We start from the raw sequence: 13,953 nt of genomic DNA, 5'->3' as shown, positions 1-13,953 counted from the left end.
CCATGGAGTGCGCCGAAATGATAGGACAGGGCGGCTATGCTCACACTGTCGAGCCTACGTGGCGTTGGAGCGGCAGCTCCAGCCAGTGCTGATGGTCGATGATGCAAGATGATGTGCTTTCATGTGTCTACTGCTGTGCCTCTAATGTCTCCTCTATGCTGACTAAGCTCTCGAACCTCCGCAAAACCTCCGCTCCTACGATCCTCCTGCTAGGGGTGCCCCACTCCAAGTGCCCCCCTAAAAAAAAACCGGCGGCGTCCTCGTCGCCGTTTGCTAGTCTCCTCCTTGTGCCTTCTCGTCGTCTACTCTTTGCTTCTCTGCTGCTCTTCGTTCTCTTCCTCTTCGCTTTCTGCTAAGTCTTCTTCCTCTTGTTCTGATTCTTCTTCGTCGTCGTGGTTCTCTGTCACTTTGGTGCGTTCTTCTTCGTCTCGTTCTTCATCTTCCTTCTGCTTCGTTGGTCGTTCCTCAAACTCCTTCTGTTCTTCTGCCAATTTGGTTCCTTCTTGCAGTGCGAACGACCTTAGTCGTCTTGCATGAAATTCTCCCACTATCTCATCTCCTTTTAACGTTTCCAATTTATACGAGTTGCGAAGTTGCCGGGTGATTTGATGTGGTGGTGACCATTTGGGTAATAGCTTGCGTGTTGCGTCGAATGTGTAATCGAGACTACTGCGATAGAACTGAACTAATTGTCCTTGATAGAAGACTACCTCACCTGGTTTCCGTTCAAGAACCCTCTTATCAAAGGCCGCTTTATGTTTGATCGCGTGCTGAACTGCAGCGTCGTAACCGTCGAGCTGTTGTTGCGCCACATAGGCCATCTGTGTGCTAGTGTCTGATGTGCGTATTGCCGATGTGCTGTTGCTAAGATCTGTGCGAGGTGTGTTGACGACCTGCCCAAGTAACAGTTCTTTTGGTGAGAACTTTAATGCTGGGAGTATACGGTGGTTGAGGGCTGTTATAGCGTCGTCTAGGTGGTCCGGCCAATTAAGGGGAAGTTTGTCCCATGACAATCCTTTGTAATTGTCCTCTCCTAGATTCGGAGCGCATAACCTCTTCAGCACGTGCAATAGGATTTTGTTCGTGCCCTCAACTAATCCGTTGATCCATGGTGAGTACGCGGCCACTACGTGAGTATTACAATTCCACTTAGCACAAAAATTCCTAACGATCTTGTTGTTGAAGTGTTTCCCACCGTCTGACATGAAGGTTTCTGAGGCTGTAAAATTCTGAAAGATGTGCGTCAGCCCTTGAACTGTGGTTACCGCTGTCCCTGATTTGCACTTGAATACCCAAATATGTTGAGAGAATGTGTCTAGGTACACCCCTAGGGTGTTGTATCCTCTGGCCTTCGGTAATGTGAGATAGTCTCCTACTAGAAGTTTGAATGGGTGCCGCCGCGTTATCAGTTCTAGTAATGAGTGAAGGTGAGGCGTACTGAAGTTTTTGCATCTGCTACAATCACTTATTACCGTCATGATGGATGCGTCCAATCTTGGGCTATATATGTGGTCTGTTAGCGCGATCTTGACTGCATCTTGTCCCCAGTGTCCGCCTTCTTCATGTTGCTTCCTGGCTAGTTCTCGAGCCTCTTCTCGCGTGACACATTCGACTCTGCTGTGTGCTCTTGCCATGGTACCTCCTCGTAGCCGCCATAATTTCCCTTCATCAATCATATATTGGGACGCCCTGTGCCTAGCTCGTTTCTGTTCCCGGACTTCCTTTCCTTGGTCGATCTGCAGCATGGCCTTGATGACCTCTAGGAACACTGGTTCTTCGGTGAATCGTTGCACAAGTTGTGATGCTACAGAATCATCAATGTTAGTGGTGATTTGTAGGAGATCGTTGACCAAACCCGAATTGGACTCCCAGTCTTCACTGACAGTCCATTCACTTCTGTCCAACAGTCCGATGTCTCGTTGGTGTCCTTCCCATTGCCTGCTTAGTCCGTCTGCAATAACATTGAGCTTCCCCGGGACATGTCTGACGTCAACTATATTGTGGGCCAGTATACCGTCTCTCCATCGTGCGTGAGCTGCATTTAGGCGGTTGCTGATAAGTACGTCTTTGAGTGCCTGACAGTCCGTTTCGATTTCGACTGGGAATCCCCATATGGTATCTGAGAATTTATCTAGTCCAAATTTCAGTGCGGCGAATTCTAAGAGAAATGGCTTATAGTTTTGTTCAGTTGAGGACGTGCGTTTCGAAGCAAATCCTATTGGGTGCAGTCTTTCGGTCCATTTTCCTGATGGACTTTGAGTACGAGTCCGTTGGGATAACACCGCTGCAAAGCCCTCTGCGCATCCGTCCGATGTGACAACGAAGTTCGAGCCATCATACTTCGGGGCTTGTAAGATCGGCTTCGATATGAGGGCTGCTTTGAGATCGAGGAGGGCCTTTGTGTGCTTTTCCTCCCATATACCTTGCAGTTTGAAACCTCGTAGAATGCGTCTATACGAGTTTTTCGTGTACGGTGTTGTCAAAGGTGCTGCCTTAACAAGGTCGCGCAGTGGGCCTTCACGTAACGAGTAACTTTGTATGAGGTCCCTAAAATGACTAGTTAGCCCCAAGAAGGATTCAAGATTCAATGCGTCCGGAGGCTGTTCCCAATTGACTACTGCTGTCAGTTTGGCAAGATCTGGTTGTACACCTTGTGGCCCTACAGTAGCGCCCGCAAATGTTGTCTCTGTCATGAATAAACGGCATTTTGTAGGAGATAATGAGATTGAGTGTTCACGACACCTTTGAAATATACGTTCTAACTTGTCCATCATTTCATCGAAGCTATTTGCTGCGCATCCACCGTCATCAACAAACAGTTCCATGGTATCATCCGCTAGCATGTCGTGGAGATTGCTTCCTGTCATTTCCGAGAATGTTGAAGGGGCACCGGTGAGTCCCATGGGCATTCTCTTGTACCAGAAATAGCCACGGCCCTCGACGTAAAACGCTGTATATGGTCGTGATTCCTGTGGGACTTCAACAGCGTAGAAACCGGATGCAAAGTCAAACACTGATACGTACTTATGTCCGCTGAGGCGCAGCTGTTTTGCTCGAATGTCTCCTTGGGGCATTGGGGTGATGTTAGTAACACGATTTACCTCGTTAAAGTTTTGACAGATCCTCCATTTCTGCGGTTTTGCTTCGGACTTTACCTTATCGGGGCCTTCTTGTACTTCGCGTTCCGGTAGAGTGAATGCCGGAGGTTGGCCATGTTGCAGGCATTGCTCATTTACCTGCGCGTTGTAGTTCCTCGAGCGTCATGCCCTCCTGCTCGTGTGCTTTTTTGGTGAGGACTGTGCTTGCGCAACATTTGACGGCTTCTGGAGGTGCGTGTTCTATGATTCCGGCCTCTAGCATCTCATCTACTTTCCCGTGTAGAAATTGCAGCTGTGGGGGTGTTAGTGGGCGTTGGTGGACTCGCAAATTGAAGGTTGTTCTGTCTGGTATATTCAGGCGATGAACCGCACCTGGTACCGGTAAGACTTCTCCTAGCGAACATGCGAATATATCAGCATATTTTGAGACTAAAGCTTTTACCTTTTCTTGTTCTTCTGCAGTGAGGTCTTGACCGTACTGAACTCGCTTGACGATCCATATCGTTCGAAGTGGATTATGCGGTTGTGTGAGTCTAGTGAAGATTGCCTTGTCATCCATAAGAAAATCGGTAGGGACGTCCCTAAGGACGGAGTCGAGTTCCTCTTCTGGTATTGGACCGTCATTCGTGCTGATGCATATGGGTACCGTATATTCGATGGGTTTTGGTGTTGATGACTCTTCCTGGTGGGTGATTAGCTTGTTCTTTTGTCTCGTTTGACGATGGGTCATTGACTCGCCTCAAGGGGGGTTCTATCCCCCCCATTTCCTGATTCCTGCTTTTCCACTGTTCGAACTTCCTGTTCTTCGACTCCAATGGTGCTGTTATTCGGCGTTTGGTTGTAAAGGGTCGTTGTACCACCAATGCCTGAGACCTGGACTTCATCGACCTTATAATCATGCACGGCCTTGAACGCATGTAGTAACGGCTTTCCAAATAGGAACTTCCACCCTCCTCCACTTTGCAGTACCTCAAACTCTCCCTGTGCCTTAATTCCTCCGATGATTACTTCACCTCTCCACACTGCCTCTGATTGGACGACCGTTCCATTCGCCATTCGGAGTCGTTTCATTGATGGGCCCCAATTTCCTAATTGATGCTTGACTCGCTTGAAGACTGATGCGCACATGACGCTTGTCATTGCGCCTTCATCAAATAATGCTTGAACTCTGATTATTTCTCCGTGCGGTCCAACGAATGATGTGAACTGTAAGAATGGTGTGCAGAGTTGGTCTTTGCGCTTGTTGCTCTTAGCGTCTTCTGTCGAATACAGGTCCACGACATCACATTGCTCAACCGATGCTGGTACAATGGTAGATTCTATGTCTATGCATGTTTCGACGGCGCTGATGGGGTGGTCCTCGTATGTTGCCTCTTCACATACGAGGACAGGTTGTCCGGCCGTTTGAGGTGTCATCCTGTTGTGGGTCATCTGGTGTTCCTCTACACTGATGACCCTTGGCCTTTTCCCTGATCCCACTGCTGCACGTATTCATCTTCAAATGCTACTGTCAATTTGAACTGCATTGCCACGGTTGAAGTTTCCTAACATCTTTGCTGCGATGCTACGCCAAATCTTCTCCTGTATGGTGAGTTGTGATGCTTCCGGAATGCGACAGTCTGCTGCCATGTGTCCATGAGCTCCGCATTTGAAACATTCTCCCGAGCAAATCATGGCACTCCCCGGCCAAAGGGGGAATGGGGTGCTTTCTGTGACTCTGCCGTCCGGACCATGCTTCGAGAACCACTGTTTGATCTGCTCTTCATACGCTGTTCTGCCATTGTCCGTATCTGCCTGGTGCATCAACTCCTCGGTGCAATTGCGCATTAATTCACGCTCTTCTGGTGTAAGAGGTTGGCGTTGACGAAAGGATGGACGTATGTTAGGTGATGAACCTCTAGGTGCGTAGTGAATGCAAGGTGACTGGTTGAATGATGGGTATGCGGCGTTTGGCATTGCCTGTCCCGCTTGGCTGGGCTCGATGCTCAGTGCATTGGAGTTGTAGCCTCATTACTTCCACGGCGTCTGTCTGGATGCTTTCGAGTCTGGCTAGCCGGGCGTTCTGTGTCTTCTCGATCTCTCTCTTCTTCTTCACTCCTTCCAGCCTTCTCTCGCAACTTGTTCATATCGATGTTCTTAATTTCGTCCAGAAATTTCTGCCATTCTGCTAGACCGGGTGTAGTGAGTTCCTTCATGACGGTTGGTAAGTTTTCTCGAACTTGGTACACAAGTCCCATCGTTGTGGCTACTCCTGCTTCACTGACAAGCTGTTGAAGATTGTTGTGGAACTTGAGATGCGCCCAGGTGGCTACTCCTGCCACCAGTTATCTGCGTTCCAACCTCCTCATCTGTTAGGTGCGTAACGCTAAGATCTTGCGTTGATAGTCTAGTCCTATCTTTTCAGCGACTGGGATTGCGGGCCAGCATTCCATAAACGCTGTCTTCACATCTGCCCAGGTAGTCTTCTTCGAACTGTCTAGTTTGATCCACCATGTATCTGCCATCGATCCCGCAGATAACAGAGTGCTGAACACCATGACTTTCCCTGCTTCTGTCTTTAGATCGTTCAGCACGATGTACCTATCCACGTCCCGAAGGAAGTTCTGGGCATTTTCATCTGCCTTTCCGTGAAACCAGTTAGGTGTGTTGCCTGCCATCCTTTTCTTTGCTGGGAGTGGCGTTGACGGTTTTACTGGTGCTTTAGTTATGAACTGTGGCTTGACTGGGTTATTCACGGTTGGCGGTTTGGTGAGTGTGATAGGTGGGGCTGGCCACGATAAGGGTTGGAATGGGAGCATTAAGGTCGAGCTCGCTTTCAACAGTTCTGGGCTTTCCTCGAAGGTTGGGAGCGTGTTTTCGTCTGGGTTCGGGGCTCCTGTCAAGGATTCCCGGTCTTCTTCTGCCTCTTCTTCTTCTGCCCAGCCTAGTTGTTTCTGGACTTCGCAGGATTCGTGTTCTGAATCCGAGGTGTTGGCTGCTAGCTCGCTGGTTCTGAGTTCTGGTGTGTCTAATGGAGAGGATTCAGCTGAGGTTGCAGTGGAAGAGCTAGTAGAAAGGTTGGACGATTTCTTTCTAGCTGTGAATCGTCCGTTGGGCGCTCGTAGGATTTTGGGGGGCATTTTTGCGTTGTTGTCTTGGGCTTTGTACGTTCTTTTGGGAAAATAGTGCGTTTTCGGTGCTTTCTACACGTGTTCTCTGATGGTTCTATTGTCGTTCTAGATGCGTCCTCGTTGTCGTTCGTTGCGGTGCGTTTCGGTGCGTTTTTGACTAATTAGTCTATCTTGTGACACCTGATAGATCTTTCTGATGCGAAGATCAAATCCCACTCTCTCACCACGATGGAGCGGCAGCTCCAGCCAGTGCTGATGGTCGATGATGCAAGATGATGTGCTTTCATGTGTCTACTGCTGTGCCTCTAATGTCTCCTCTATGCTGACTAAGCTCTCGAAGCCTCCGCAAAACCTCCGCTCCTACGATCCTCCTGCTAGGGGCGCCCCACTCCAGCGTGTTGCATGAGATATCAGCCTGATGGAGAGGAATGGAACTACATACGAGATGTGATTCATCCTGCATAATGTCTGAGTTCGCGAGTCAGAAACTCATCAGGCGAACAAATACCATTGTTGAGCATCAATTACAGCGTAAAGAGTTCCTTGATTCGATCCTATCTCACCGTCCCAAGCGATCATTAACATTGTCTGTAACAGATTTTGAGCGCAATGCAGGACGAACGATCAATGACCGACCTTGTGAGCGGTGTCGTGGATGACATATATTAAGCTGAAAATAGCAGCTGAGTTGAAGGCAGGGTTGAGAGCCTTGCGTTGCCTGATGAATGAGAGAATGACTTGGATTTAGTTCAGCACGACTTGAAGGTCATAACTCCAACCTTTTGTGATTTTCGCCATTGGCCCACAATACTCCCCTTCCAACATGTCAGTCACAGAAGCGCACCATCATCTCATAGCTGTGCAAAGAAATGAGATATCGCCTTCTAGTCCCATAGTACGACCCTGGACAGTCCCAAGACGTGGGGCACCTTGTGAACCGGTCCGTACTCCCTGGCCTGATGTTCGTACAGTTCAGTGACAATAATGGTAGAATTATTCACTGTCTTGGTGAAGCCAAACAACCAACTTGGGCTCTAAGGTCCTCGTATGCGTGTCGTTCATTTTCTTTGACGATACACTGCAGGAGATAGAGGGACACCAGTATCGAAACCAGAATGCATGTTGTTGAGCCCATCAGGGCCATGCGACGTAAAGGTCCTTGAAGACAAACCATATGTCCCTACCGCGGTGCTTGGGATGCGACCATCACCAATAAGTAAGCACTTAAGTACTATGGTAGCAACGGGTGATTGAGATGCTGAACTCATATCTCATGGGGGGCCGGGGTGAATATGACGTGGTCGTGACGCGACGTGTGCGGCGCGTTCGAAATAAATTCCAAATGCTTTTGATCTTGATTGTTGATGAATGTCCGAATTTGCGTACAGGCCCCGGAGTGATGAAATGCACATCTAGATCTAGATCTCACCACATTTACAACGTATATCCTCCACATGCATAAACCTTAAGGATGGGTTATACCTTGGAATCGGACCATTGAACCAGACGTTGCGTTCGGTTCAGCGATTTTGCTGAACGCTGGACCGAACGTGTTTGAACGCATTCAATACGTTCGGTTCACATTCGATTCGGCGTTCAAACGCTGAACGCGTCCGCAATCCATGAAGAAAGAAAGTGCATACAGCGTGTGTCTGCGCATGTAGAATCACAGTGAGGCCATAGAGACGACGAGCAGAGTGTAGAGACCTAAGAGGCCCATTCAGCATATGGTTTGAAGCGCAACAATCATATGGGAGATAGACGAGGACTTGGTTAGCGGTGAGGTCTGCAAGGAGTGCGGCACCTGGAGTTAAAATGTTGGCCATGAGAGGGCAGGAGTGCACGATGGTGCAGTGGTGGTGGTGGGCGTGGCATGGCGACTCGACTCGATCAGCATGCAAAATAACGAAAGTGCGATGGCACACATACCTGATCTCTAACACTAAAACTCAATCGATACCAATCTATCTTCCTGCTTGAACCTATAATGGCAGCGATTCGGTTTTAGACTAGGTGATGTTACATTTAGCGTTGTGTTTTGGAGCGAGCAAGTCCATAAGAGCCTTGACAGCATTACCAGTGTTGGGTTCTACACATAGATCATTAGAAAAACTCACCCAAGAGCCTCATCAACAAGACGACTAAGCAAATTGTATGCTTTAAAGTAAAGACTACCATAGACAGTGTCACATACCAATGACTAGCTTAATGACCGAAGGAATGAAGCCATTGCAGACCAATGTAATAAGCCGAGTCACCGAAGAGAGAAGAACAGCTAGCAGATGCCTAAGACGTGAGAGTGCAAAGAACCTAGGGTTGTTAGTAAGTAACCCAGCAGGCTTGATTGGACCATACCGTGCGAAATCATTGAGATTACTTTTGGTCAGCATCGGTCATGTAATGACACGGTGACGCGAACACGTTCGACTATAATTCGACTGGAAGATCTATATAGTACTTTCAAACGTTCAAGCTTGACTGAAGCTCTGCAAGCCAGCAGATCTGGATGAACCTTGGAGATATTGCGCTTGGTCACCGATCATCGATGCAGGTCGTTGATCATCATCGGTCATGGTGACGGGCCAACAGATTCGGAGATCTACTTTCAAACGTTCAAACTTTCAGGCTCTCAAGCTCTGCAAGCCAGTAGATCTGGATGGACCGTGGGAAATCGTGGCCCATCCACCAGTCATGTAATGACGCTGTGACGCGAACTTGGACACGTTCGAGAAAGTACTTTCAAACGTTTAACGTTTAAACTCCCTGAAGCTCAATTGGGAGTATCAAACGTAGATCTGAACCCTCGATTCAGTTCATCCAAAGTCCGAATTGCGGTGAGTGAAGACCGAACTTTTCCATCGTTGCCCATACTCCCAGTAGCTCTCTGAACTTAGTTCATCAGTCTTTGTTGCGAGTTGGCTTCGCAAGGCGTTATTTTGTTCCACAGTGCACACCAAATTGCCGGTGGACATCGGTTCACAAGATAGATCTTATGAGGTGGCAATATGTTTGCTAGCATCGACCTTGCTTCGGAAGGTGATATCTTGTTCCACGCCAAATTGCCAATAGACCTTGCTTCACAAGGTAGACGTTAGGGTGGAAATCGTCTAGAATTGCAAGTACATCAGTCCGAAAGGGGGTTTCAGGTGGACTTGGTTCTCCTACATAAAGAACAGTATACAGCACGTAAAGGCAAGACATCTTCCTACTTTCCACTTCAGATTTATCTGAGCTCATACTAGTATCACATCCTCACGAACAATGCGTTTCGCCTTTGTCCTCGCCGTTGTCGCTGCTGTAATATCTGCCACTGAGGCTGCCAGCGAGGGCTGTCCTTTCTTCTGCTTTTATGATCACCAGTGCAAAGGCTGCCTTAGCGCACAGGATTGTGTGAGTATGAGTATTTTGTATTACACCAAATAACTCACCAGCGTGGTAGTCCTTCTTCATGTGCTCCGAAGGGGTCCCCTGTGCGCCGTGCGGGTGATTGTTGAGTTCGAGGGGGAATCAAGATCAAGATCGAGATGAGTTGATAGATGAGCGACGGTTACCTTAATCTAGGAGCGAGGAACCGATCATGTCAGAGCCAAAGGTCTAGAACCGAATCGTACTAGCGGCGCTGGGAACGCCGGTCCCCGACTCCAAGAAAAGATGATGGATTGGCAGCAAACAGTATATTGATATACAAAAAAATTCGACTCTTCGAGTATGTACAACGGTCAGGCACTTCGTAGATCAAATGCTGCAAGTACTGCAAATTTCACAAGAGTATCTGAGTGTAACTACCATCGTCAGTTTCCAGCTCCATGTCGAAGATGTCTTGACTTTTCGTTGGAATCTTCGAGTTCCTAGCAGGTGGCTGGCCTTTGAGCCCGTCAGTAGCCTTTCTTTTGCCGGGCCCGCTCACCTCTGATCACCAGAAATGTCACTTTTTCTATATAAAAAAATCTAATTAACCATTAAAATATTCAAGGTAAAATACCCTATGTATGACATTACTAACTACTAGGAACGGGGGACACCTGTGTCCCCCACCGCGTCTCCGACTTCGCAAATGCCCTGGTGGAGGGGTGACCTCCACCAGTCCGCCGTTCCTGCCGGCCGTTTTAGATGCGCAAGTCTTCCGATTCGCGAGACCATTGCTGCGCAGTTCGTGGTATGAAGGTCCCTGGCGTGTGTTGTGGATGATACAAGTACTAGAAATGTCACTTGTTGTATGTTTTTTGCGCTTTGAATTTTAAAGGCTCAGCACGCCTGTTTGAAGCGACTTTAGCTATGATTTTGAATCTGATCATCCAGCAAAATCGTTAACTTGTAATGGACTCTGTGTTCAATGTATGCCAATACATTGCGGCACAAATCGTCCATCCCGTCATGCTGTGCTGCGTTTGCGATCCACGCGGCGGCTCGGTGTCAATTGCGTTCGCCCCATTGCATGCCGCTTTCAAAGTTGCTCTTCAACGTTGCAACCTTGTTTTCACTTTCGCGACACTAGTCAGCTGTATTACTTACAACACCTAGTCTTATGCCTAGAATTCTACCTATTACGCTTTGATGCGCTGTCTGACTTGCATGCTGTGACCAACGCCGCCGTCACCAACGGCGACACTGTAGACAAGGCTCAGATCCTGTCCTGCAACTCACTGGTGTCCGTTCCTTGTGGTAATACATGCACATACTCACCTCGTCTACGTCTACTTTCTTGTCCCCCTCGCCTCTACTCATGGCTGACTGCCCCGGGCCGAGGCGGCCTTGGATCTTACTTGAACCTGCCTTAGGTGGGTCCTCGTATGCCCTTCTTTCAATCACTTACTCGGAGAGCTTTTCCCCTTCCATGCCCGCTGGCTGATGTGTAGTGGTGATGCACCTGCTACTGGGCCCGCTTCCGCATCCACCGTCATCTGTGGCGGTAAGTCACATACGCGTTCCCCACACACTACCGCCTCTGCCTCCTTCCCCACCCCTACAGCATGGTGCTGAGGCTATAATTGTGACTCCTGGATGACCAATCGATATACCGGAGATGCAAAGGACCTCTTTGCTGCTCATTATTCGCGGTGCGTCTTCCAGTAGAACCATCTAGTATATTGAAGGCAGCAGGCCAGCGCATGCGGCTACTCGTTCTTCCCATGACGCGATCCCAGGTATTCCAAGCATACTCAGTCCGGGTGAAGCGCACGGAGACTTGTTCAGACACAGGCACCGGTACCGTACCTTCTCACCACGCAGGGCGCTGATTAGCGGAACTTGCATACACAACTATTCTCCTCTCCGCCTCGCCTATACTTCATTCACAGTCCCCATATCTCTTCCCTCCATTGTATCCTACCAGGACTCAGCCCATCCTTCACCCTCCGTGTCGTCGATGAAGATGAAGATCACGACGACGGCCTATACTATAGACTTTAATGCATTGGAAAGTTACATTGCACATACTATTACTTGTTCACCATTCGCTCCGACTTGAAGGTAGCGGGACCCCGAGGAATGATATCATTTGGAGTTTGTGTCACAAGGGCATTTCTTGAAATGTAATACTTGGACGAGAAGGGCTTTTTTTCTCGTTGGTGTCATTAATGATCCACCGTTGTCAGACTATCCAATACTATCTCGACAACAGGCACAATGATTCAGGTTTGTAATTTGAAGATAGAAGTGATAGCACTTGATAATGATAACGGAATTTGGAGCTTGTGTTACATGGGTATTTCTTAGAAGATAATACCTCAAGAGAAGACAAAATTTTCTCGTCGGTGCGATCAGTGAACCACCCGTGTCAGACTATCCAATACTGTCTCAACAGCAAGCATGATGATTCAGCGTTGTAGCTTAAATAAGGACATATCACAATATGAAGTTTTCAGTGGTGCTCGTCCCTCGGCTAGCGCAAAAAAAAAACGCTAATGTAGGCTACGCGGCATCAACCTTAACGCTCTCACCCGTTTGTGTGACTTGTTGCACGACTTCACTCACAGCCGAACCGTTACCGCGCTTTTGTGCACTAGTAACAACCTCCAGCACGCTCGCTAGGCCCGCCTTCCACGCAACAAGACGCCTTTCCAGCGCCTCCCATTGCTCTCGCTCAAAACGTGCGCGCTGACGAGCGGTAGATGCGTATAGACTGAGTAGTCTGCGAGAGCTTTCCCGAAAGAAGACCGGTACGATCACTGTTCGAATATTATTTGAGATAATTATAAACGACAGAATGTCAAGACATACCATCAATCGCCCACTTCTCTACTTGACTCAATTCAATCTGCAGGACCGACGCGACCTCTGAATATGGCAGGTCATGCCCGAACGTGTGCAAAACCCAGTGACGCAAATGACAGAAGACGGATCTTCTGCTCAAGCTGTGCTTGGTCGAGTTCTACAGGCCCGTGAATGGTGGCATCAATCATAATTGACCCGACTTACCATATTTTTCGAGAACAGTTGGATGGCTTTCGAGCCATGAACGAAATTCTGGTAGGCCACTATTCAAAAACAACCTGCAGAAGCGGTGAAAAGTTCGTGATCTTGTGCTGAAACAACGGCGTCCAACTTTGAACAATGGATCGAAGTCAAAGAGGGAGGGTAAGCGCAGTGCTAAGGCTATGGCATCGATAGCTGCGGATTGACCTTCAGGCGAAAGAGGATGGTAATGAAGAAACGTAGGAAAGCGTGTAATGATATGCGGTCCTCCCTGTATGAATCAAACGTCAACTACAACCCTCATCAGTCAAGCAGAATAGTACATACGGCTGGCCAGCTTGTATGAATGCATCAACCAATGGACTTGAGGAAATGACTGCGCTCTTTCCCTAGAGATATCCCATTCTTGTAGCCACTGCTCGGACATCTTTTCTGGATAGACGCAAGGTCTCGAGCTCTCCATTTGCAGCGGCGAGCTGTAGTAACGTGGTGTAAATAGATAGGCGGAGAGCAGAATTACGAGGAGTAGCATTGAACAAATTCGATAACACGCGGTACCTCACTGATGAATGCTCGGAAGGTGATGAAGCAAGAACACCCAGGAGCGAGGAGACGTAATGTTTGATCTCTGGTGAGTTGGTCGGCCATAGTGTCAGAAGGTGAGAGAAGAGAAGGTTGAAGTAACCTCGATTTCTGCATGTAAAAATCAGATCTAATTCACTGCAGAAAATACTGGGATCTCGGACGCACCTTGTTCTGATCCATCGCCCAAGCTTTTCGTCTGATCCAGCACAAAGGTTAATGCTTTCCGTCTTCTTTCCTGATCCTTTTCAATAGGTTCTTCTAACTTAATGATATCTCGAAAAGATTGCAACGCAGTAGCATGTTCATCCTCTGGGCTACTTCGAGTGGCATAATCCGCTAGCTCTTGAATCTTACTAGAGATTCAGGAATGAGTCTTCATGAAGAGAGTATAGCCATACCTGTTCTTCGAAAGTCCCTTCTGCGAACACTGACACTGAATCTACGGTAGCCATTTTGTTGACGAATTTCGGCGATGAGCATACTTTTGTGGCAAGTGCACAACTCGATAAGTTTACATAAGCAATTAAACCTTATGAGGAGTGGCCGGAAACTCCCGAGAGACGCCGGAGTCTGCGACGTGCGTCTGACAGACTAGACGTGACACAGACTGGCTAATATTTCCCGGACTTTCTGGTGCATCATGTCATTTGCAAGTCTTAAATATCAAGGCACTCCAAGGCATCAAGATCGTATGTAACTTCTACAAATCATTCCAAGGAGTCCCACTCCACAAACTATTTCCAAAA

General features: G+C 48.2%; 2 protein-coding genes across 2 annotated transcripts; both read right to left on the bottom strand.

Moving 5' to 3' along the window:
* Positions 1 to 5,339: 5,339 nt before the first annotated feature.
* DFJ58DRAFT_130629 (uncharacterized protein) lies at positions 5,340 to 6,273 on the bottom strand. The gene has a single exon (XM_041378781.1). The coding sequence runs from the start codon at positions 6,215 to 6,217 to the stop codon at positions 5,450 to 5,452; it is 768 nt and encodes a 255-aa protein (XP_041248004.1). The 5' UTR covers positions 6,218 to 6,273; the 3' UTR covers positions 5,340 to 5,449.
* A 5,845-nt stretch (positions 6,274 to 12,118) lies between these two features.
* On the bottom strand, positions 12,119 to 13,659 carry DFJ58DRAFT_714475 (PCI-domain-containing protein; the record flags this gene model as incomplete). The annotated part of the gene is made up of 8 exons (XM_041384029.1): positions 12,119 to 12,263; positions 12,298 to 12,375; positions 12,424 to 12,578; positions 12,642 to 12,829; positions 12,979 to 13,027; positions 13,048 to 13,307; positions 13,373 to 13,556; positions 13,606 to 13,659. 8 exons carry the CDS (start codon positions 13,657 to 13,659, stop codon positions 12,119 to 12,121), a joined length of 1,113 nt encoding a protein of 370 aa, XP_041248003.1.
* Between the last annotated feature and the right edge of the window lie 294 nt (positions 13,660 to 13,953).

The sequence above is a fragment of the Suillus subalutaceus genome (genome assembly GCF_016647625.1).
Source record: "Suillus subalutaceus strain FC151 chromosome Unknown DFJ58scaffold_16, whole genome shotgun sequence".
Lineage (NCBI taxonomy): Eukaryota > Fungi > Basidiomycota > Agaricomycetes > Boletales > Suillaceae > Suillus > Suillus subalutaceus.
Note: the sequence above shows the minus strand (reverse complement) of the source record. Positions and strands in the feature narration are given on the sequence as shown.

Bases quoted from the DNA above. Each gene is read 5' to 3' on its own strand.
- DFJ58DRAFT_130629 (XM_041378781.1), bottom strand. From the start codon at position 6,217: ATGCCCCCCAAAATCCTACGAGCGCCCAACGGACGATTCACAGCTAGA.